At 42.9% G+C, this 24,249-nt stretch overlaps 1 protein-coding gene across 9 annotated transcripts in view; it reads right to left on the bottom strand.

Moving 5' to 3' along the window:
* The window catches only part of Sncaip (synuclein, alpha interacting protein), a 140,083-nt gene that overhangs the window by 36,493 nt on the left and 79,341 nt on the right, over positions 1-24,249 (bottom strand). For 8 of the 9 annotated variants that reach the window (XM_006254719.4, XM_039096790.2, XM_006254721.5 and 5 more), the window contains exons 3-4: positions 19,837-19,909; positions 302-1,170 (exon numbers count right to left, since the gene is read on the bottom strand). In XM_006254719.4, the coding sequence (XP_006254781.1) occupies positions 302-1,170; positions 19,837-19,909 (942 nt within the window). The remainder of the gene's footprint in view (positions 1-301; positions 1,171-19,836; positions 19,910-24,249) is intronic. The other variant, XM_063277309.1, reaches the window with a different exon arrangement.

The following is a 24,249-nucleotide window of genomic DNA, read 5'->3' as shown; positions in this document are numbered from 1 at the left end:
TAAATGTCTTTTATCCCAGCTGAGTTCAGATGATGTTAAACGGCACTTACAGTCCCCTGTGGCCACTTGTGTCCCCTGTTTTAGCCTCCTAACCTTAGAGTCTGAAACACACATCTCTCAACTAAAGCCACAGGTAAAGATTTAGTAAGAAACAAAACAAAGGGGGTGAATATGACCAAAACAGAGTTTGGGAAATTCTCAAAGAACTAATAAAAGAATTTTACAAGAAGATGTGAAAAAACCCACTCCACCCTGTTATAAGGTGGAGTCATAGACAGACAGACAGACAGATAACACTCACCAAGAGCGATATCTGCCCTTCGTTCACAATGTTCAGTATGCTTCTTACTTTCTGCAGGTACTCAGTCCTTTCTTCTGCGCCTTGGGCACTGGCCCAGCTCACGCCGTTGACCTGCTCCTCTGGTTTGGCTCCTGCTGCCGAGGTCTGCAGGCGGAAGGGCCTGAGCTTGCAGTCTGGCCCAGACTTCTCAGCTTTCCGACTATGGGGATCACTAAAGACCTTGTTTAAGAAGTCCTTACTGTGGTTTTCTGATTCAAATGCAGGGCCGCATTTACCAGGAGCGGGTGAGTTCTCCGATTCTTCCGCAGGGAGCTTGTGCTGGTCCCGGAGGACACTGGGTACTTTCCGTAAGTGAGGGCTTTTCACAGGAGAAAGAACACACAATGGAGCCATGTTGGGTGTGGAGGTCTCAGCGCTTACAATAGGGCAGGTTTTGGCAGAGAGGCCATTGACAGTTGTGCATAAACCCAAAATCCTTTTTTCTGAAGTCACCTTGGTGAGCGGGGCCAGCTGTTGACTGGATTTAATGTAAGGCACATCCAGAATCTCATCCATGTCGAGGTCATAGTGCTCCAGCTCACCCAGTGCCTGGCTGGGCTCTGAGCCCTTGCCTGGCAAGCCTCCGACTCCATCTTCAGGGCTGAGCTCCTCAGGCTGGGGGCCCTGGTCAGTCTCCCCCCCTTTCTGGTATTCCACTGTATTGTTCTTCTGGTCGTCACTTTCATTGCTCTCCAGAGTCTCTGGCTGATGTTTCAGTGGAGAAACTCGCTTCACCGGGCGGAACTTACTGTATACATCAGCGATTCCAGTGGGCTTTTGCGGGTTTGTAATGAGAGTTGAGACACCACAATTCCAGCTAGAGCTAGAAACTGTTTAAAAAGAAAATAATAGAGGATACTATTCAATTGGAATCTGAACACAGTTTGGCCACATAGGTAGGCATGTTCATTTAAGTTATGCTGACAGTAGGTCCCTGTGTGAGGCGATAAGCCCGAGAGGATGAAAGTATCCTTACTACTGCAAAGGCAGAGCCTGATAAGAAAGCTATGCCATGCTGACTCAAATTAATTAAAGAAGCAATAGTGATCGAGGCAGAAAATTAAAATAAATGAACCCTGACAGACATTACTGAGAGTTTCTGGCACTATTTACATGTTTGCTACTACCCTAAAACAAACAAACAAACAAACAAACCAAACCAAACCAAACCAAACCAAAACAATAACAACAAAAAACCCAAGAAAGAAAAATAAAAACAAAGTGGGAATGGGCTTCCAAACTAAAGCAGTGCACACGCGAACATATAGTTGTCTGTATGCATCTCGAATGTTTGAGACATCCATGTGAAGAACATAACTTATCTTCTACAAACCCAAAGTCTGTCCTACTGTGTGACTCAATAGTTCCTACTAGATAGTAAGAGTAGGAGAAGAGAAGCATAAGGCAGCCAGGTGCTCATCTGTCCATGGAGACAGACCATGGTTGAGCCCGTGTGTCCTGTAATAAATGTCCTAGTCAACCAGTATGCGGGGCCATCTCATGGTGCTTCCTAGGTCATGACACAACCACAAAATGCATTTCCACTTGACAAAAGAACACACTCTTTTTAAAGAAAATACTTTTTATTGATTTTCTGTGAATTTCACATCATGGACTCCAGTCTCACTCATCTCCCTGTCCCCTTGCACTTGCCCTCTACCCTTGCAACAACCCCCCCCCCCAAGAAAATAACACACAAACTAGAAATACAGAACAAAACATGAAAATATCTCCAAGAGAAGGTGTAGGGTGTCACAGAGTGTCCTACAGCACACCCCTCTGTCCACACATCTTGCAAATGTTCACCACAATGAGTCATTGGTCTGGCTTGAGGTCTCTGGCTTCTGTGACACCATCAATATTGGATCCTCACCGGGACTCCTCCCAGTTACCCTGTTGCTATCCTGTGTCATGGAGATCCTGCAGCTTTGGATCAACAGGACTGACCCTTTCACAGGCTCCAACAGTTCACAGATGATGTAGATTTTGGCCATCAAGGCCAACTCCACTGTGTTGCCCTGGTGAGGTACATGGCTCACTCTCCTGGGTACTGAAGTTAGAGAGAGGCAGGGCCTGCTGCCGAATGTGAGAGGTGCGGCCAGCTTTCCAGAGTACCACAGCCAGGGATGGGTGAGGCCAGTTCTGCACAGCCATTGGATATCCATGCGGTCCCTGGCAGCTGCCCCAACCAGGGACTTCCCCCATGGTCTCTAGTGGTAATATGAGCCACAGATGTCAACACTGCCCTCTGCCTCTGCGTGGCTATGGGACCTAGACATGGCCCTCAGTAACAGCACAGGCTGAGACTTTACGATGGCCTCAGGTGGGGGGAAGCTGGTGGCTACTCACAACAGGTTACTCCTTTCTACCTTAGAATTTCCAGTTCCATCTCTCTTCATAATGCTCAAACTGTTCCACTGTCTTTCTCTCCCATCTGTCTGTCATACACTTGCTTATTGTAGTGACTGCAGGTAGGCCACTGGGCTGGCGAACTACCTGCGCTGTACAGAGGGGTGGCGAGCAGGTTTCTAAGTGCCCATACCCTGCCCATGAGCATGGCAGTGGTGGGTCTCTAGGGCACTCTTTAGAGCACTGCCCTCCATTTTGGGAGGAAAAGATGAAGGGCAGATAGGGAAGTCAGACTAGTACTCAGAATGGCTTTTCTTTTTGTACAGATAAAATAAAGATAGCATACCGACCTGACCTACATTCAGCTAAGTCTGGCTGAAATGGACAGCGAGGCAGCCAGACACATTCGGAAATAAGATAAAAACCACAGTCCTTTTGAATAAGCTTCAACAGAAGCAAGCTGCTTGGTAGCACATGTCAGAGTGGGCTGATGAAGCTGCAGTGCGCTCGCTCACAGCAGGGCTTCGTCCTCTCCAAGAAGGCAGAGGGACCCAGCACTCCAGGAGGCTACTTCACAGGTTTCTACTCTTCTGCCTTTGGGTTCTATCAGACAGGTAACGCTTCCTTGCAGCGATTCTACATCCCCCAAGCAGGCACAGTTGGGAAGGGTTAATCCAGAGTAAGCAAACCTGCAAGTCTTTGCTGTTGGGCACAGCCACAGACTGAGAGACCCTGAGGCAGTAGGTGTCCTGAGGTCTGTAACTTTTACAACAGGCTCTGCTAATGACTAATTCTTACTGCTTGAAGGGCTCCTTAATAAAGTTACCCAAATTAGTGCTACTCAGCCATGGCTTACACTGAGACGAGTCCTAAAAGCATCCAGAGAAGTTATGGAATAAAGCGAAGAGATGAGTAAGTCCCCGAACCTGCCTGTCATAAAAGCATGAGTTCTGTTCTCTAAATGGACGACAGCAGCCTAGGTTAAGGAGGCCTGTAGTACACAGCACACCCCCGAGGCTCTTCTGGCTCTGGAGAGAACACTAAAAGCTATGGGAGGAGAGATGGTTTCATCCCAATGAGCAACATATATAGGAAGGGCTACCCAGAAGGGAAGGAAGGCATCTAGATGACCTCAGACTCCTGACTCCCTTACCCTCACCATTTTGTGGCTAGAGTTCTGAGCCATACCCAGTGCTTAGCCTGGAGCACACCATTAACTGACACAGTATGTGAACTTGAATCCCACTTTGCACAATTCATCAATCTTTTAGCATGCATAAAGTGAATCCTTCTGAGGGATTTACGGCTTAATTTCATTCGAGGGAACTAAGTTCTGCTAATAAACCCACAGGAGTGATAATCGCCAGAAAAAGCTAAATTCTTTAAAGTCATTTATGAAATGCCAATACATAAAGACAATGATTAATAATTCCAGTTGGTTCCCTGTAAATGTTTTTATCTTTAATATGTTCTTTTCTTCTTAAAATATTAAACAATGAGAAGTTACAATTTGCCAGAAATTTCTGCCAAGACATTTTCTCTGCCTTAGGAACACAGAGTTCCTGATTCGCATAAAGCAACAGGGAACAGAAAACATGGAACTTGTAAGGTATAAATAGGCATTTGATTGCACTCACTAACTTCCCCCAAATCTATAAAGATTGTGGGGAAACTTATTCATAGACGTTCGGAGACCACGCTTGTTATTTGGCATGAGATCTGCTGATATTTGTCAATAATCTTGATTTCTTTGGAGCGTCTAAAAATTATGAATCTCATAATGTATTAAAAGTATTTAAAGCCACATAACTTAGCGGGTCAATAAACCAAGCGTGCTTTACTGATATATTTATGTATTATATAAGGTCATGGGTTCAAAGGGCCACCCTTTTATGTTGGCTTTATTTACATGTGAACTTTTTTCCCAAGTGATACAGGGAAATGGGTACCATATGTTTCTCAGCTGTTTTGTTCTGACAGGAGCCATTAAGGACACTCTATGTAAATGAATTCTGTCTGTGTTTTAGGAAAACACTCCTTTCCCCAGAAAGGTCTAGAAACTGAAGAAGGCGTGTCAAAATTTGAGCATGTCTTTTTCCTCATTCAAGCCTATGGCTGTTCTGCAGGCTTAGGACAAAGACTGTGTCTGCTAAGCTTGACTGCCGAGGAGGGAAAAAACCTGCTTAAGAAAACGGAGCTTAAAAAAAAAACTAAAAGAAAAAGAAAAAGAAAAAAGGAGTAATGGGTTTCATGAGAATGCTCAAACTTGTTGCTATGTCACATATTTGGATGAGCAGAAATGCAACAAACAAAAGACAAACAGCCATTTACCTCTCCTATGCTGCATAAATACACAGCATACAAAAAGATTATTAATGGCAGGCAAGATTTCCCCTTTCAATTCTTCAAGAGCACCGACAACTTCACTTTACTGTGGTTTTGCTCAAGTACCATCATAGCATTGTCATGCATGGAAACAAATTTCGTAGTAGTGATGGCCACTTGGAAGACTTTCGTGACTAGATTTCTTCTCTAGAAAGTATGCCCAAATACTTGATACATGAACATAATTTAAATTACTGCAAATTCTTATCCCGGTCTTTACAAGTTTTATGAGAACAGTATCTGTGTTTAATGTGTCTCTCTGTCCTTCAAAATTCCCAGCAAATTGCTTACCTAAGTAGGTTTTTAATGATGTTTTGCTCTTAAACATGCTCACTTTTAACACCTTAAGGCAGTAAATATGTCTAGCGTGCCTTCAATTTTGTCTACCTGATGGAATCACAATTTTTCTAAAACCATTAACAGTGAGGCAGACGCTTGTGATGGTGATTTATAGACAGAACAGTCTCCTATAATCTAGCTAGCATTTGAGATGCTGTAAGCACCAGCAAGAAAATTTCAGTTACCCCATAATCATCGAAAGCCAGACATTTTTCCAACAAGAATTAGCATGGTTCTAGAATATGCAAGGCTCCCTGGGTGGCTTTGCATCCTAATCCAGGACTCTGGTTTGCCACACCTCTATCTGCTTCACCTCTTCCCCTCAACCGCTTCCTCTCAGTCCTCTAGATCATGCCTTGAACAACCACAGGGTCATTTATAGTCTCTCCAGTCATTCACCCCCAGGGCATTGTCTGCTGTTTGTTCGCTTGACCTCTACCCCACATCCCTCTGATACCATCTTGTGGTTCTATCCTCATCTATCCTAAATCCCTCTTAAGTCTGGGTCCTTCCTTTTGTGAACCCTCACTGGGCTACACTGGAGTCTTTTCCCACAACTACCACCAACTAGTTTGTTTTCTTTCATTGGTCTCTCTTTTTAGCCCAATTAATTCCTCCGTGGGTAAAATCAAATTTTTCAAATTAGCTGCCAAGCCTTGGGACTCCCATACTTCCTAAAATGGTAGTGCCCTGGGTATGGGACACATACCCCACTGTGTCAGACACACCCCAGGACTCATGATAAACACACTTCACTCACAGGATTAAGAGAACTATTCGGTGTTCAGCCTTCTCCCTCTTCCTCCTCATTCATTTAAGGAATCTTACTTTGGTACTTGAATTTCATTTCTTCCCAAAAAATATAGAATATCCTTTAATAAACTGACTGCAGGCTTCAGGGTCAGTGGCTTTCATAAGCAATGAATTAACAGGAGGATTTTATACTCGTCGAATTCCTTTCAATAACGACCTTGAGTTTATTTCAACAAACATTGGTTTCCTTGTTTACAACGTGACAGTTTCCTTTTAAAAAAGAAATGTGCTTAAAGTAAAGTGCTTTAGAAATACTTTACATAAATAATAGCATTATCCTCTCTCACACATCCCCACACACATAGCAGAAAGGGAATTTTGGATATACACATGATAGAAAATGTCACTTAAGTTACAAGGTTTGCAGACCCTGGCATCTTTGTTTATAGCAAAATCTTCATGATGACATCCCACACCCCTGCCTTCCCCCTCTCTCCTCTACTGCTAAATCAACTTTCTGGATACACGATTATCTACTACTGCTCTTGCCTTTGTCTAGTCTGCCTTTCCTAGAAAGCCTTTACTCTTATTCCTGCCTGAGACTCATGCTCACTGCACAGGAGACAGCCAGTGTCGCCCTACTTCTTCCTACTCTCTCAGGAACAGCTGCTCTGTGCTTCTCAGTTCCCAGGTAATTCTTGACCACAGTGGCTCACTTTGTCCTGAGGGTGCGTCCAAGACACGGATTCCCTGAGAAGCTCCCTTTCCTCACAACCAGTTTGTTTTCTAGCAAAGCTCCTCAACAACAGTGGGGTTTGGAGACTTAATGATTCCATGAGTGAGTGAAGAGAGGGGGAAGGAAGGAATACATAGAGCCAAAAAATGCAAAATAAGAAATAAGTTTTGTGGTTGGGGATTTAGCTCAGTGGTAGAGCACTTGCCTAGCAAGCGCAAGGCCCTGGGTTCAGTCCCCAGCTCTGAAAAAAAAAAAAAAAAAAGAAAAAAGAAAAAAAAAGGAAAAAAAAGAAATAAGTTTTGTTATAATGAGTCCACATATTTTTTTAAAAACTGAGATGAGGATTTGAAAGATAGTTATTGAAGTGGCTCAGACAATTTGAAGGCATGCTGCACAGTGATGAATTTTAATGCATTCTCTTAAGAAGTGCTTGCTGGGTGGAAGGCAGAGGCCTGCGGGTCTCTGAGTTTGAGGCTAGCCTATAGAGTGAGTTTCCATAGAGAAACCCTGTCTAGAACTTCCCCCCTCCCAAAAAGTTCTTTACTTGAATTTCCTCATCTGGAAAAAATAACAAGGTTAGACAATATCATTGCTAAGATCTGATCCACTCTAAATATCTCTGATGATGTAGAGTGTGTACAAATAACAGGGTTCTTTATTCTGACTCACAATGAAACACTGTAATTCTTTTGGATTCGTGCATTTTACCAGATCCTCCTAAATTTATAATTATGAGGCCGAGACGATTGCTGACACATAGTTCTCTGGCTCCTAGGCTTGATAAATTGTTTTCTTTAAGAAGATAATGGACTGTTTGCTGTTGCCATGGTAGACCCAACTTTTAAGGCTAAACATTAATGTTGGCTCCGAAAATGCCAATTTATTTTACTTCTAAATATGGAGGCCTGTGTCCACATTAGGGAAAAAGCATGCGACAGAAGAAGAGAAAGGAGGGATTATGTCAAGTGAAATGCATTCTATTTTCCATGAGAAGCAGTCGGTCAATTTACCTTAATTCTTTACGTATAGATAGCAGACTACATACCCATAGTGGGCTGCTTTACGGATACATCCTACGTACTCTCCAGTATTCCATTTCCTTTATTTTAACCTTTGACCTTTGTGTTCTTAAATATAGGATCTCACGTAGCCCAGGCTGTCCTTGCACTTGCTATGTGTCCAAGGATAACCTTGGGCTTCTGATCCCCTGCCTTCACTTCTTGAATGCCGAAGTGACAAGTCACCAAAATGTTCAGTTTATGTGGCACTGGGGAATCAAACCTGGGACTTGGGACAACCTAGGCAAACGTGTTTCTAGCTCTGCCCATTTTCCTTTTGCTTTCACCTCAATGGGAGGGAAGTTATGAACAACTGGGAATTGTTAATGTTGGTAGTCATGAGTTTCCTTGCCACTGGTCAAGTGAAGCCTGTAGCGGATCCGAAGCATACAAGCGCCTCAGGATCTCAAGTGATGACAGGTGGCTCCCATTACCTCATGAGCATAGGAAGAAGGGTGTGAACTCGAGTAGTAGTGGGAAGTACTTGCTGGGGTGATCCATGGTGCCCTGTGGATTAGTCTGTAACCTGATCCAAGGGATGTCTCAGTGAACTCTGGCCTTGGAGAATTGTGTCAGGACAGTATGCTGGAGAGTGATGTGTATAAAAGGAACACATGTTTCTGGAATGTTCAGCGGGGTTGCCGGCTCATCCTTCTCATTGACATCACGGACCCTTGCCCGAGGGTATCCTGAGGTCGAAGGGGAAGTACGTATGACTTCATGCCTATAAATATCCCACTCATGGTCTGTGCACATTAGGCTGTTCCCATGCTGTGAGGAAAATGTCATCGATTTGGGTTTTAAACCTCTTGTCTTTAAAAGGCTACTGATCCCAAGCAGCTGTTCTGGAACATGTCAGGGTCAAGTTTTATTGCTCCCAGCTCTGCCCGTGGCTCTGCAGACTCCCACAGATAACTCAGCAGACGATCTGTGCGTGTTTCTTTGTTTTGAGAAAACTCACCGGATCATTCGAGTCCCGTAAGCCCGGATGGAAGAATACATCTTTACTAAAGAGGCCTATTCTACATATTCTATCATGAAGTCAGACTCAATATTTGGACAAGTTTAAATCTTTAGGCTTCAGAAGTACAGTTTCCACAGAATGGTAATGGGTAGGCCTGAAGAAAACACACACTTTTCAGAGTTATTCTGTCATGCAAAAAGTATGCTGTCCTTCATCATGACATTAGTCTAAAACTTTGTGAGTAGATTAAGTTTTGTGTTCACTCCAGGTGCATTTACTAGGTTCCTTCTCCCTCCCTCCCTCTCTCTCTCTCTCTCTCTCTCGCTCTCTCTCTCTCTCTCTCTCTCTGGAATTGTATGAAGAGACACAGCAGAAGGCCAGTGAAAAGACTCATCAAGCTGAGACACTTAAAAAAGACAGCCTGGGAATAAGCTGAACATGTTTTCTACACACACACACACACACACACACACACACACACACACACACAAATCTCTTTTAACTGAAGGTGGTGATGTTTTACAGTGCTGATCTTCTGCAAGGACACAACAAGGAGCTAGGGCTACTCCTGGGTAAGAGAGGCCAGGGCAGATAGAGCGGGCAATGGGGTAAGGTAGGAGGTGGACGTGTGTGTGTGTGTGTGTGTGTGTCCTCATTTAGAAACTAGCTATGTCAGTACATACTTCACAGACATTGTTATAACAAGTGAAAGGAGATGAAAATGTGTTTTCTGGATTCCACAAGACGGTCTCTTTACTGAGATTTTACTCTGCCTTGAACACTTTAAATCTGCCAATACAGCCATGTCAGACTCTGTATTTCTGAGTGCTGGTGAGTGCATGATTTCATCACAGATTTTTTTCATAACAGGTCTTGAAGATGAATGGGCAATTCTTATGCATTCTCACTTGAAAACAAATGGGAACTCAGGGAATTTTAAGTATTATGTGGAAAATACTGTAGCATTCTGATTTCTCAATCAGGAAGAAAGTTGCTTGACTCTAACTTTCCATAGCACCAGAGGACCATTCCATCAAAACTTAAATGACTCCCTAAACAGACAATTCACCGTCCCTCTGTTTAGGTTACATGTAGGTCATAGAATCCCAGCAACCAATGGCAAAGTATGTTGGAATCACTTCAGAGTCCCTTTAACTAAAATCCCAGCATGAGCTCTTCCTACTTTTGGGCAGCCCTCTAGTATCAAACTACAATTTGGGAACAGTTAGGGAAATGGTTTTTAATAGCTCTTCTAAAGACAGACAAGTGGACTTTCACCTTGTTTATTATTGGGAGTGTTAAACATAAATTTAGATTTATCTCACCACTGAGGATCTATTTATCCAGCTGCCAATTCATTCAACAGCTAAAGCTGTTGATCTCTTTTGAATATGCTCAAGAGATTCAAGGATATGACAGAGGGTGTTCAGGCATGAGACAGGTAGTTGGTGACAGACAGAGCACTAAGGTGTCTTTCTTTCCAGACACATTATTAAGTAAGCATTTGCTAAATGTCTTCCATGCACAGAATTCCTTTGTCCTCCCTGAAGGGGAGAATGAAATAGATATAACCTTCTCTAGACAATAATAATGCCAGAGTAGAGAAGAATAAAAATGTAACAAAAGGCAAGTGCTCTGTATGGACATAAGCCAGGACAGAGGGCACAGAACAGCAGAGAAAAGCCAGCTAAGGGGTAATATTTAAAGCCAAAGCAGAGTAGAGAACGCCAAATAACTGAGAAGAAGAGAGAAAGGCAATTTGTTATGCTCTGGGTAGAAGATGGCACATTTGCAGAGACCTAAAGCAGCAGAGGATCTGGCAGATTCTGTATCTCTCATTGCTGAAGCAGAAAGAGCCCTGGTGAATGGCTGGAGATGAAAATAAGGAAGGCCATTTGGGGTCAATACTCTGGGCCCTTTCAAAAGGGTGCTAATCCCATTCAGGAGGTCTCCATCCTCATAACCTGATGGCCTCCCCTGAGATTCCACTTACATAATATCTTTTAAAAAGTTACATATCGGGCTGGAGAGATGGCTCAATGGTTAAGAGCACTGACTGCTCTTCCAGAGGTCCTGAGTTCAAATCCCAGCAATCATATGGTGGCTCACAACTATCTGTAATGAGATCTGATGACCTCTTCTGGTGTGTCTGAAGACAGCTATAGTGTACTTATATAATAAATAAATAAATCTTTAAAAAAAGTTACATATCTCTCCCACAATGTCTTAAGTTTATGATTTTGTGTAAACCTGAATTCATAGTTATCATCCGCTGAATGTAGCTCAGTTGGATACTTCTCTGAGCACGAAGACATTTTTTGGACATAGAGGACCCAGGACTTATTGATAGAATGAAGTGGGGGCGAAAATGGGAAAGAAATCTCACCTTCAGCATCGTGAGTTGCCTGGTAAGCCAAGAGCTATTTAAGAAGGTGCACGCCTAGAGGGGTTTGTGTGTGTGTGTGTGTGTGTGTGTGTGTGTGTGTGTGTGTGTGTGTGTTCTTCTGAGAAACATGATGTACACCAAGAATTCTTTTTTAAATTCTATGAGACATCTACTATAGATACCGAGTGGGTTGTTGAAAAGGAAGCTGGAAATTAAGAGTAGCAGGTAGAGGGGATCTGAAAGAGACTGGGAGACAGAAAGGGTAGAGGGTGGCCCTAGTGAATATTTAGTCACACTTGACTGCAGTTAAGTAAAGAAGAATAAGGGACTGTCAACGTGTTAGGAAGGAAACTAGGAGGGAGGTAGCAGTGGTCAACAGGTCCTAATACTTTCATGATGCTAAGAGTGATGAGATTATCAAAGCGTCAGTAGATTTCATGGAAGGAAGCAATGACGTTCTCTACTGAGGCAACTCACACTGGAGATGCTCAAGGCTAATGGATATAAAGAACTAGAGGCATGGTTTTCCCATAACCCTTTAAAGCAGGGTGATCTTAAGGACTGTTGGGACTGCAGGATGAGTTCAAGGTCAGCTTGTATAATCTAGAGGTTTACTCAAAATATAAAGGAACAGGGTTGGAGATAAAACCCAGTGGCAGAGCAAGTGCCCAGCACATGCAAGGCTCTGCTCTCAGTCCTCAGCACCGCTATGTGCTCTCCCCACATTTACACACACAAAGGGAGAAGAAAGAAAGAATCCTCAAGAACTTCATGAGGAGAAAAAGGATAGGGAGCTAGGACATAATATGGTTTGTTGTGGGAGGTGTGGGTATAATTCAGATCTTCACTGTGCCATCTGGAAATCTTTGGTTATGAAGCACTTAAGTAGTTGGTGGCACATGTCTAAATGATAATAGTTTTAAGATATTGACTTAAACAAAACATTATGACATTAACCCGTCTGTTTAGTGGTATCTAGTCCATGAGGCTACTAGAAAAAAAACAAAGTTATGTATGTGACTCACTTTATATTAATGGATATTAATGGTCTAGGGAGTCAGGTATAGGGGCCTAAGGTATAGAAAGGTTCCTTCGTTGGTGAAAGGACAAACCCTGCAAAGGAACCTGACACATTTGAATGACTGATGTGTCAAGGAGGAGGAGTGACATCAGGGAAGCTTGCTGGTCCAGTAGCAAACTACTCTAGGTCCTCCATGGCCACGGAAGAATTTCCCATTTCTCATGACCATCTTTGAAACCATTATCTGTTTTTTAAGCTGAGAGGGACATACATGACAGAGAGTAAATTTTTGAAGAGAGAGTTGTGTCCAATTAAGAGCAATGGGTCGGATTCCAAGTGACTTAGGTAAAAGTTCCTTTCATTTGAATGCATAAACGCATAGCCTGGGACCAAGTTTGTAAACCTGGTTCAGAACCTGGGTCTGGAGTGAGGCTTGAGGGCCTGCACAGACTCAACATAGGTGATGCTGCAAGTCCCTGTGCTGGTCCTGTACCACACTGAGAGGAGAGGGCCACGCTGAACAGATGGCAAGAGCAGTCTTTCAGCTCTGAGGATGCTAAGATTCTATTACCTGAACACTTCTTAGATGACTGAATTCCTCCCTCCCTCCCTTCCCCCCTTTCCTCCCTCTGTCACAGGAAGCCTCAGAGTTTCAGATAGCTCAGGCTTACTTGAGTCTCTACTTCCCCAGTTCTAGCTAGCATTACAAGCTTGCACTTCCATACCTGGCTTATTTTGCAAGGGTAGAACCCAGAACTTCACGCATGCTAGGCAAGCACACTACCGGTTGAGTTGTATTTCCAACTCCAACCCTATGCTCTTTTACAGGAGAAACAGAACAGAGGATGTAGACACAGATTGAGATGGGTAGACAGACAGCATCTAACAGTGGACAAACGAGGAGAAGTGGAGGAAGCCAGAGATGGGCTGAAGCTTACAAAGAACGCCTCCCAACAGGCACTGGGTGCTGAGGGTTGCGTCTCCTGAGAAAGTCTCTGCAGGGCCAGCTTGAGGATCTCTGCATGTGCTCAGCTTGCTCTGTCTGTGCTGAAGTTCCCGTCCCTCCCTGCCTGCGCAGTGATTTTCTTTGTCCCTCTGCTTTCCTGTCCTTCCTTGATGCCTATTTCTCTGCATCCATTTCTACCATGAACTTCCTCTCATGACCAGTTTGGTGGATAGGAGTTCCTTAGACTCCAATAAAAATAAACCAAGTGATTTGGACAGGGTGTGTATGTGTGGAGGGCGTAGCTCCACTTTTACAGGAACATTCTGTGGGCTACTCACAATGTTGGCATGTGTGCAAACTCTGTGGCAGCAAAGAGAGCACCAGGTGAAATTGTCCTTATAATACAGGCCCAAAAAGGGTCTGAGGGGAAAAAAAACTTGAAAGGACACAATTGTTTTAATGGCAAGGTTAATTATGGTTTTATTTAATTTTTATGTGTTGTAAAATGACATATCACATCACTTTTATAATTTTATATTTATAATTATAAATATTTGGTTTATAATTATATTATTATTAAATAAAGAAAAGTTTATTTGTTTGTTTGTTTAGTTATTTAACGAGTCTCACTGAGAAGCCTAGGGTAACTGTAAACTCATGATCCTTCTACCTCAGTCCCGTGAGTTCCGGAAGTACAGCCATGCCTAGCTAAAACGATTATTTGATGTGAAGCACCCTCACTTGCTTACAAAGTTTTACTGTTGTTAAGTAGGCTGAGATTTTAAAAGTATTTTGATCTGTATCATATGAAAGTGTTTATTTCCCATTTGTTAAAGATCCATTTTTAAAATTATGTCTATGCCCGTGTATCTGTGGGGAGGGTATGTGCATATGAGTACAGTTGCCCACAGAGGCCAAAAGAGGGCATCAAATCCTTTGGAGCTGGAGTCACAGGCCATTCTGAGCAGCCGGAGGTGGGTACTGGGTACTGAACTCAGGTCCTTGTTCTAAGTCACTGAGCCATTCCAGTCCCCAACATGATTTTTTTTTAATTGAACATTTAGAAAATCCATTCCTCTGTTCTTTGGAGTCTATTTTATGTGACAGCAAGAGAAATGGATTAATCTGCAGACTTTTTGAAATCGAAACTGCCAAGCTAAATTTCACTTTCATGCTTCTAGCATCAGACCTTTATATAAATTGGAAACAGGAGGTTTATATACTTAGCAACATTAACTGTGTCATAGCAATGTCTTCAGGATACATTTGATGCCAGTTTATTATTTTAGCTGATGGCTAAACTCCTTGAAAATCTTCAAACACCGTGTAAGTGTTTGTTTTCACAGCTTCAGGATTTGTTACAAAACTTTGCAGAAACAGGGTCTAAAAATATAACAAATTTGCAATGCATTTAAATACATACAAATGACTTTTACAAGGAACCAAGTTTTGGAAAGAAGAGTTTCTTTTATCCGATGGTCACATGCGTGACGACTCCTATTATCTGCGCATGGGAATCTATTTCAGGGCTATTGGACGCATGTTTCCCACTGCTGCATAACTGAGTCTTACGTTCCCAGATGCAGAGCTGAGTTAGTAATTGTTTGCCTTCCTGCACAAGGAAAGTATGCAGTGAGATTAGCAGATTTTATTTTGAAAGAATCACAGGACATTTACGGTAGCATGGACTTGAAGCAAATGCGCATTTGAATATCTAATTAACTTAGAAGAAACTCAAAGTCAATGAAATTGGATATTTTTTGAACACCGTATGTTGTCATTATGCACTTTGTGCTCATTTGAAGACAACCGTAGAGCTAACGCTCACTGGCTTGGAGTCACAGATATTGGGCAGGGACTGCAGGCAAACATTCCACCAATTACTTCCCTTATTAGATGTGAACATTTCACACAGATCTTACCCTGCTGCTAACCCTCGCCTCACACTGCTTGATATTCACGGTTCCCTGAACTAAATTACACCTCAGTTGACTCACACTCATGGGGGCAGGGGGCCCAGAGACAGTCACTTGCTGACTCAAGGATTTTGGGCAAATTATTAATTACAAGTCTCTCTCCTCATCAATAGAGTGGACATCATAACGGTCCTTCCTCAGAATTATTTTGTGGAGATATTTACAGAAGATTTGGTACCATTTTGGTGCCTGGAATTAGGAACCTCTAAGGAATAACTCTGAAGCCTTAGCAGCACCTGCATGGCTCTCGCACACCACAGGGAGATGATGTTCTCAGCTTCCCACTCCTCATTAATTTCTCTTCCTCCTGCCACCTGAGTATCTTCTTCACACTCTCTTCTTTCTCACAAAAATCGAAACCTAGCCATTGTGTAGTGCAAACAACGAATAATCACTTGATATATTATTCCCATTAGGGAGAAAAACAAGAGTCCAGTAAGAATTGAGTCCTTTGGCTAAGAGAAGAGCATTCTGGGGTGGACTCTCAGGTTGTAGTGAGCTGGGAGAAGGTTTAGCAGAGCTCAGAAGCCTCTGACAGCACTGCGGCAGTCGCCACGCATGCAGCACACGGTGCGAGCCGGCCCAGGTGCAGGGATGGAGGGAGATGAGCCTTGGGCTACAAGTCTGCTGAGTGCTTTAAAGACTGTATCCAGGGCTACCATTACACACAGGGGGAAGTGCTTCAGGCTGGCTGAAAAACAAGAGCTAAAGCACAACTAAAATACAGACAGCTCCACACTCTGAAGCACTTCTGGTCCCAGGCCATTTGAGTAAATAATGGTCAGTCTGTGAGAGGATTTTACAAAAGCTGGAATCCTGGTGCTCCCTGGAGAGTCTGGCCTCACTTCTCCCATCCTCCTCCCCAGCTGTTTCTTAGTTTGATCTCCATTTAGCAGTCTCACTGCTTTTCTACCCTTTCCGATTCATCACCAATTGCTCATTCCTTCGTTTTCAGCCCTCTTTTTCAGCTTTCATGGGGCTGGGTCACCCTAAGATTCTGTCTCAATTGTCAAGTTGATGTGATTTAGGCTAATCTGGACGCCAATCTCTGGCACATCTGTGAGGGAGTTTCCTTGTTGGGTTAATTAAGGTGGGAAGACTCATCTTAACTGCAGGTGGCACCATTCCCCGGGGCGGAGGTCCTGGAATGAACTGTCCTCTCTACCTACTTCCTCCTGGCGGACATCACCTGATCAGCTGCCCCGACTTCCGTGCCCTGGTGGACTGTATGCTCAAACTGAGAACCAGAGGCCCCCACCCGCTGAGGTTGTCGAGTATTTTGTCTCAGTAATAAGGAAAGTAACACATTTCCTGGGATCCTGGATACTCCTCCCTCGGAAACCCCACACGTCTTTCTATCACAGTGGTTCTCAGCCTTCCAAGTGCTGCGACCTTCAGTTCCCTCATGTGCTGACCCCCAACCTTGCTACTTCATAACTGTAATCTTCCTGCTGTTACGAATCATAGTGTAAATATCTTATATACAGGATATGTTATGTGATCCCTGTGAAAAGATATTTTGATCCACAGGATGAGAGACTATTACATCGGCCCATGTTGTCATATGGTTCTGCGATGCTCTTGCCTACTTGTATGTTCGTGTGTCATGATATAAGCTTGATATGAGCTTCAGGAGCACAGGAACTTCTGTATTGTCTTATGTTTGTTTGTGTTCCATGTTCTCCATGTTTGGATCAAAGACCACACAACACACATTGTTGACTGAATAAATGCAAGGACCAATGGGCGTATTTGCTGACGGACTCACAGAAATAGATGTGAACATCTGACAATCTTCCCTGAACAGAAAATGCCTAGCAAATTCGACTAATGTTAAGAGAAATACAGGGTGTATTTCAAATGACAGAGGATTTAGGAAGACTTTCCCAGGGGAATGCTCCATTCCAAAGATGATGTGGACTTCTCTTGGTGGCCATGGTAATTTCTTCTGCTACCTGTTTGAAAAGGTAGATATTTGCTAGCATTTACAAAGAAACTTCTCTGTGGTTGACAGAAGAAAGACTGAGTGGAAGAGTTAGTTCCACATGTGGCTCTTCAGATATGTTTGAGAAAGTCTCTATTCTTTTACAAACCGGGTCTGAAAACTTTATCATGTTCTGTAAGTCCACAGAGAAGCCTATAGCTATCTGTGATAAGCCTATAGCTATCTGTGATGCTAAGCTTATAGCTATCTGTGATGCTAAGTCTATAGCTATCTGTGATGATAAGCCTATAGTTACAGCGACACTTTTCGTTCTCTTTTGTTAGGATCATTCTTTGTCTATTAAAATCTGGATTTCACATCTCCTAGTGATCCTTCCTGTTGTGTGTGTGTGTGTGTGTGTGTGTGTGTGTGCATGTGTGTGCGCATGTGCATATATTGTCCCATCAAGAGGTCTAGGTCTCTTCTCTTTAGCTTCCTATCAAACCTATTTATTGTTGACTGCCTGGATCACTGGCTGGGCCTTTGCTCTTGGTAGAGTCCAAAAACCCATGCTGGATTCTTCTTCCACCACAGGAGGAAAGGGCTACAAGTCAAAGACCAGGAGGATGGAATAAAGCAGACCCACGGTAAACTCCTCTGTTCCCTTAACTTGGTAAGGCTAGCTATATCATAGAGAAAAGAAATTTACCATTTAGTAGGTTAATGTGCTGACTTGAAGCATTTTGAAACATTAAGGTTACACTGTTGCTTCTTAATACAGCTACCTAGGAGACAGCATACGTCAGGCAAAAGAAGACAGAATCTACTGACTGACTTCCTGAGGCGGGATTTCCAGTTTCACAGCTTAAGTTCCGCGTGGTTCTGAGCAAGGCATTTGATGGTTCTGTCCTTAGGCTTGCCCCCCTACAGCATGAACATCCCACCACGTAAGTGCTTATGGTAGGTACCTAATACATCAGCAGCACTTAAATCAGCACCGGTGAAGGGTTTGCTCTTGCCTGTCTCTTACTCCACACCTCCAATTAAAGAATGAATGAGAAGTCTTCCATCTGCAAAGTGCCCACTGATAAAGTGCAGGATCTGACCCTAAAAATAGCCCACCATGATTGGTAGCAGTTTCTCCTTTGTTTACTGATGACTACTTACAGGATCAAGTCATGTAGCCGACACATGGCTGAGTTCTAACTGCAACCTAAGTCTTTAGACTCTGAGGCTGGTCCCTCCATTCTTGCAGGGTGTAGCTGGTGCCTCTGTGTGGTCATTTTTCATATTTTTGAACAAAACTGTTGCTTTAAGGAGCTACATCCTTAAAGGCATTAGAGGCAAAAAATCCCCTGTCCAACATAGCACAAACTTGTGTCATTTTAAAAGTAACATCTTTGTGCATTCTTTGAAAATGTTTATATATTTACAGAATATATTTAGATCATATCCATCTGCCATTACCTCTCTTCACACTCCCACAATGCCCTTTCTTCTATCTCCAACCCTCAGGTTTATGCCCTTTCTTTTTCAATAGTTTAGAGCAAATGAAAAATTTCATTTGAATTTAAAGCTAACTCCTGTGATGTTCCTGACTCACTTTCATGTATTACCAACACTCTCTCTCTCTCTCTCTTTCTCTCTCTCTCTCTCTCTCTCTCTCTCTCTCTCTCTCATAGAAATAAACAAACCCGTAAACACTTTTTTTTTTCTCTGTGTCTGCTGAGCAAAATATCAAAGCGAAACAAATGGCCCAGTGGAAAGAGTTTGTTTTCCAAGTCCTTTCGGTTGGTAATTCAGAATTCTAGTAGCTGTATTGGAAAGATACTTCTATTTATTTTTAAACATCATGTGCACAATTTAAGGATTATCTTAAGTCTCCTGCCAAACATGTTTCTCAAGCCTGGTGTTGCTATTAGGAGAGGTTCAGCTTGGCAAGGTTAATGGCGACGCCTTTGGGTAATTATATAGACCAAAATAATGAACACCGTTTCATAGTTTAATATCATTCCCATCAATATACTTTTTTTTCTGTTTTCTTTTTCTTTTGCCCATCACAGAGAGAAAATCAGAAGGATTTAATTTAATTTACAGGGAGAAAAACAACACTAAATGTACTTTTTTCAGTCGGGGGATGGGGCAAAGAGGAAAAGGCCAGCCAGCTGGTTTTCATCTATCTGCCATAATTCTCTGTTTAGTTTACACTATTAAACTCCAGCGCCTTGCTTTCATCTTAACTGTTATAGTATGCCTTATTGCAGATTCTAGCATGTCGCATCCTGATAGGGTTTCAGACTTTGGCAAAGCACCATCCCTCGCATTGGTTGTGGCCATATGGGTAGTAAATGCATCCAGCATTTTTTCATTGGCGCCTGCATCAATATGTTTCACCACCACTGCTTTCTTGAGTTTTCAGCAAACCACTGCGGATACTATGGTTTGAAGATAGCAAGAGGATCTCTGCTGATTTGTACACAGCCAGGTCCTTATTAGGACCTCCTGGTCCTGTAGATGACCACCCACCCCATATCTGTTTGTTGAAGGTGGTAAGGAGGTAGTGGGAGCAGAGAAAGCAGCAGAATGTGAGAGGAACCAAAGCCAGGGAAACTGCTTTCCAGGAGCTTCTCAACCCAGGGGGACCAGAAGAGTGACCTACCTGGTCTGTCTTCGTTCTGTGAGTCACATCTTCTGCACAGTGCTGGGATGGTCTTGAGAGATGTGACTGAATACTGAATGGGACGAGAGAGGAAAGAGGGTGTAAAACAGACATTTGAAATTAAGGCATTCGTTCAAATCATCAAGAAACAAAACAAAACAAAACTGAACACAAGGAATGAGACTTGAGTACAAGATGAACATTCAGGAAGTGGACCTCATTGCACTCTGAAGGCATCCTGAGCTCTGTCTACAAGCACCTCAGCAGACACGGGTTATCGATCGAAGCTTGGCAGCTCTTAGGAATGGAAAGAGGAAGTCATATCCATATCCAATAGATTCTGCCTCGTGTTATTTCTAACTGAAAGATGTCAGAATTATCAGACCTTGAATATTTCCTGAAGATACTATTTGTTTCCTCAACCCTTGGAGTTAGCTACAGGAGAGGGAAGGCTGCAGGAGGAAAATTTGGCTTCCTCAACATCCAGAATAAAGGAGACACACCTGTGCTGGTGTGGACCACATGCAAAAATCCAAAGCTGGGGCTGGACAGATGGAACAGTGGTTAGGGCGCTCACTGCTCTAGCAGAGAAGGCTGGATCAGTTGCCAGCACTGTCATGGTGGACCACAACTATCTGGAGCTCCAGTTCCAGGGATTCCAATGCCCTCTTTTGGTCTCTGCAGCTGGGGACTCTCATGCAATGCATTTACTAAACTAGATAACATCTTTTTGTTTTAGGTCCCAACAGTTACCATGCGCTGCAGATTTTACTGTGCCTATAGGCTCCGTGGCAAACATACTGAGATTATGTCGTAAAAAGCAAGAGGAGCACGGGTCTGTTTGGAAGCTCTTCTCTTCCAGAGACAGATTCGTGTAGATGGAAAGACAACACCTTTTAGTCTCTGTCCCAGCCTCAGTCCAGGGCTGGCTATCAAGATAACAGATTGTGATACTGGAGGCACAAAAATCAGGAGAGCCAAAACACGCGTAAATCAATAGCCATGATTTATGGGGTCTCCAGTTTCATACCCATCAATCTGTCTCGAGAGAAGGGTGTTTTCAAACAAAATAAAGAGAATGAATAGAATATAATAGATTGGAGCCTTAATCAAAGCTTAAGTCAGATTATCTTCAGTAATGCTCACATTTTAATCCCTAAAATACAATTAGCTCAAAATATTTTGCTCTGTGTCTCTAGGAACAACAGGCACGTATCACGAATTACTTCTCCACTGCAAAATCCGGGGCGACCGAGAAAAAAGAAGAATTTAATCTGGAAGAAAAATGACCTGGGGAAAGCCATTAGGATCATTCTAGCATCACAAGTGAGGACTGTATAATTAGAATGCATTTTTCAATGCAAAGGCACTTTAGTTGGTGTGATGTTGATAGATAGACTCCCGGGCTCCCACAGCACGTCAGCAAAGCAAGACAGAGGGAGTAGGCGCTTGCCGCTACTGTCGCCTTGCCAACTGCCTATCACAAACAAATTAAATTTCCAGTATTTCTAAATGAAAAATGAAATCTCAGAAGGCTAATTAGAGGAATTATTCTTACCTGTCTGATGCAATAACATCCTGTTTGTGTAGCCATCCCTGGGAGACTACAGGTGCTTCAGCAAATATGCTACACACAGATGGAGGGGGCGTGGCTCTTAAACCAGAACTGAACCCCAAGACAGTTTTCCCTTTGACTACATTATGCTTATGAATGTGCGGGCGTGTGTGCCTCTCTCTCTCTCTCTCTCTCTCTCTCTCTCTGTGTGTGTGTGTGTGTGTGTGTGTGTGTGTGTGTGTAGAGGGGTCAGGGATAATTTAGGTGGAGAAGCTTCATCTTGTTCATCTTGGTAGTAACAAGGTACATTATATTCCTGACCAAGTTTGAGCTCTCTAAGGAATCTGGTAGCTTTTTGAAACCAGCTGGTGCAGGTTATATAATTACACAGTCTATAATTCAATTAAAATTAGGCCTTTGTTTAGGTTGCTGTACCCTATGAAACACCCTTTGGTGAAGTCTCACCATCTTTCCTGGTTTCTGCCCCCCACAACTTCAACTCAACTCAGGTGTTTCTCTCTCTCTCTCTCTCTCTCTCTCTCTCTCTCTCTCTCTCTCCTCCTCCTCCTCCTCCTCCTCCTCTTTCTCTCTCCTTTTTTCCCTCCCTTCCTTCTTCCCTCCCTCCCTCCCTCTCTCTCCCCTCTCCCTCTTTCCTTCTTTTCCCCAACCTCTCCTGCCCTTTTTGGCTTTTCTCTTAAGACAACACTTTAAAAGGGAGAAAATTGATTGATTATATTTCTATATAGGCAACAATACATTCAGCAAGGATTTTTCATTGTGCTTAAAAGATATATACTCTATTGAAACAGGTCAACCGATGTCTTCATCGCAGACACATGTATCCTAATCATTGCCTGAAAGCCAGACTCACTAACATCTCAGCTTTATCAGCTGAAGTTTCAGTTCTCCCTCTTTGCTGCAAAGTGAGCTTTAGCTTGCTTTAGGCTGCTTGGCTGGCATGTAGAGAAAATATCACAGCAGAAGCTAGGCATGAGGTCAACACACCTGTAATCCTAGCTCTTGGGTGGCAGAGGCAGGCAATATCAGAGTTCCCAGCCAAGCTAATCTCTCTCTATAGCAAGTTCTAAACCAGCCAGGGTAAGGCACACTGAGACTTCATCTTAAAACAAAACAGCAGCAGCAGCTGCAGCAATGACAACAAAACCCCAAACAAATCAATCAGGCAACCGACCAACAATCAAAACCAACACAAGAAAACCAAAAGAAAACAGAATCAAGGGGGGTGACATATGGTCTGTGGTCTTGCCATGGTAAAAAAGGACTTTTTTCTTTTCATGAAGGCATACATATGAATTCTTCACATCACAACCACTAAGAAATAATGACCCTGAAGACAGAGTGATGAGCTACTCCTGGGAATAGAAATAAAAAACTAAGAAAACTAAGAAAAACAATTAGTGTCAACTAGAAAATTATGTAGTTTTGGGGAATTCTCAGAATGCATGGAATGTCAAGTTCAGCTGTGACGTTGTGTGTGCATTCAACAAATATTTCATTTTTTATAAAGACCCAAAACGAGAGTAATTTGAGGACTTATTTCTCTAAATACCAACACTGCCAGGGAAGACTTAATGCAGCAGAGTGATTTAGAGATGGCTGTGTTGTGGTTGGAGGAAATGCACAGAAAACGTGTGGTTTACAGAAGCAACTTGCATTCTCATTCCTGCCCAGTTGAGACTAAGCCCATGACCAGCACGGCTCTCTTACGTGCATTGTGCTACCATCTGGGAGCTGCAATGGGAGGCTTCCCAGACTGATGTCCCAATTCACAGGACAGATGGTCTTTTATATGGAACTGTCAGATGGCTAACCTAACTCATTCATAGGACAGTTACTAGTAGTAAGTCCTGCCATGTTGGGTGGAGCAAACCAAGATCAATGAATCTCCCATCTGTTTAGCCTCCAACCCAGACTGTGTAGCCTGATCTCTTGATGCTGTTATTTATCCTTGGGTGATGCAAAGGAGACAGGGTGTTCGGTTATCTGAGAGGCATTTGTTTTCCTTTTACTATTTTCTCCTAATACCTTCCTTTTCTTGAATCCTTCCAGAGGTTATTGGCTGGAGAAACAGCTTCTTCAATTAAATCTTTACTACTCCACTATGTTTCAAGAACTGGTAAGGTTGACCAACTTCCCCAGCTGCTTCAATGTCCCTGAAGAACAAAGTCTCTTCCTCAGTTCCGTTAATCCTGGGGTCCTTCTTGTCTGCAATGCTCCTTCTATGCAGTACCACTGTCCCATAAAATCAGCATACACTCCAAGAAGCCCCAGGTTAGCCCTTAGTAATGTTACTCTTTTCTACCCGCAGGAAATGTCTGCAGTGTCTTCACCTTGACTCTTTCCTCTGCTGAACTAGCAGTTCCCATATGCAAAAGAGCAAAAAGACACTCTCTTTGACTTGAAAATACACATGGCAGATAGGGGAGATTAACTGCCTGAAATATCAACATGTACACATCCTGGGCATGATCCTGGAATGTTCAAAAGTTTAAAAGCTTTAAAGTTTAAGTAGTTAGGAGGAATTTCTTCTGAGCATTCATACTGACATTAGAATTTAACAGTTTCCTTTAGTTCAAATTTTAGTCGAGTATGTCTCTGTTTTAAACCCTTCGGCGTCTGTGCAGGATGTGTATAGGACATGGGAAGACCCTGACCTTTGCTTGGCATAAGATCAGCCTCACTTTTTCCTTGCATTCACTTCTTTTTGCAGCAACAGCACATATGTTATAGTCCCCCACCTATTAGTTTTCCTGTGTCTTTTTGAATGCTACACTGTTTACCCAGAATGCCATTCCTCTGTCCCATTTCAATAGGAAAACTTTCTTTCATTCTTCCAG

This window comes from Rattus norvegicus, chromosome 18, assembly GCF_036323735.1.
Source record: "Rattus norvegicus strain BN/NHsdMcwi chromosome 18, GRCr8, whole genome shotgun sequence".
In the NCBI taxonomy this organism is placed as follows: Eukaryota; Metazoa; Chordata; class Mammalia; order Rodentia; family Muridae; genus Rattus; species Rattus norvegicus.
This window is presented reverse-complemented; position numbering and strand designations above follow the sequence as displayed.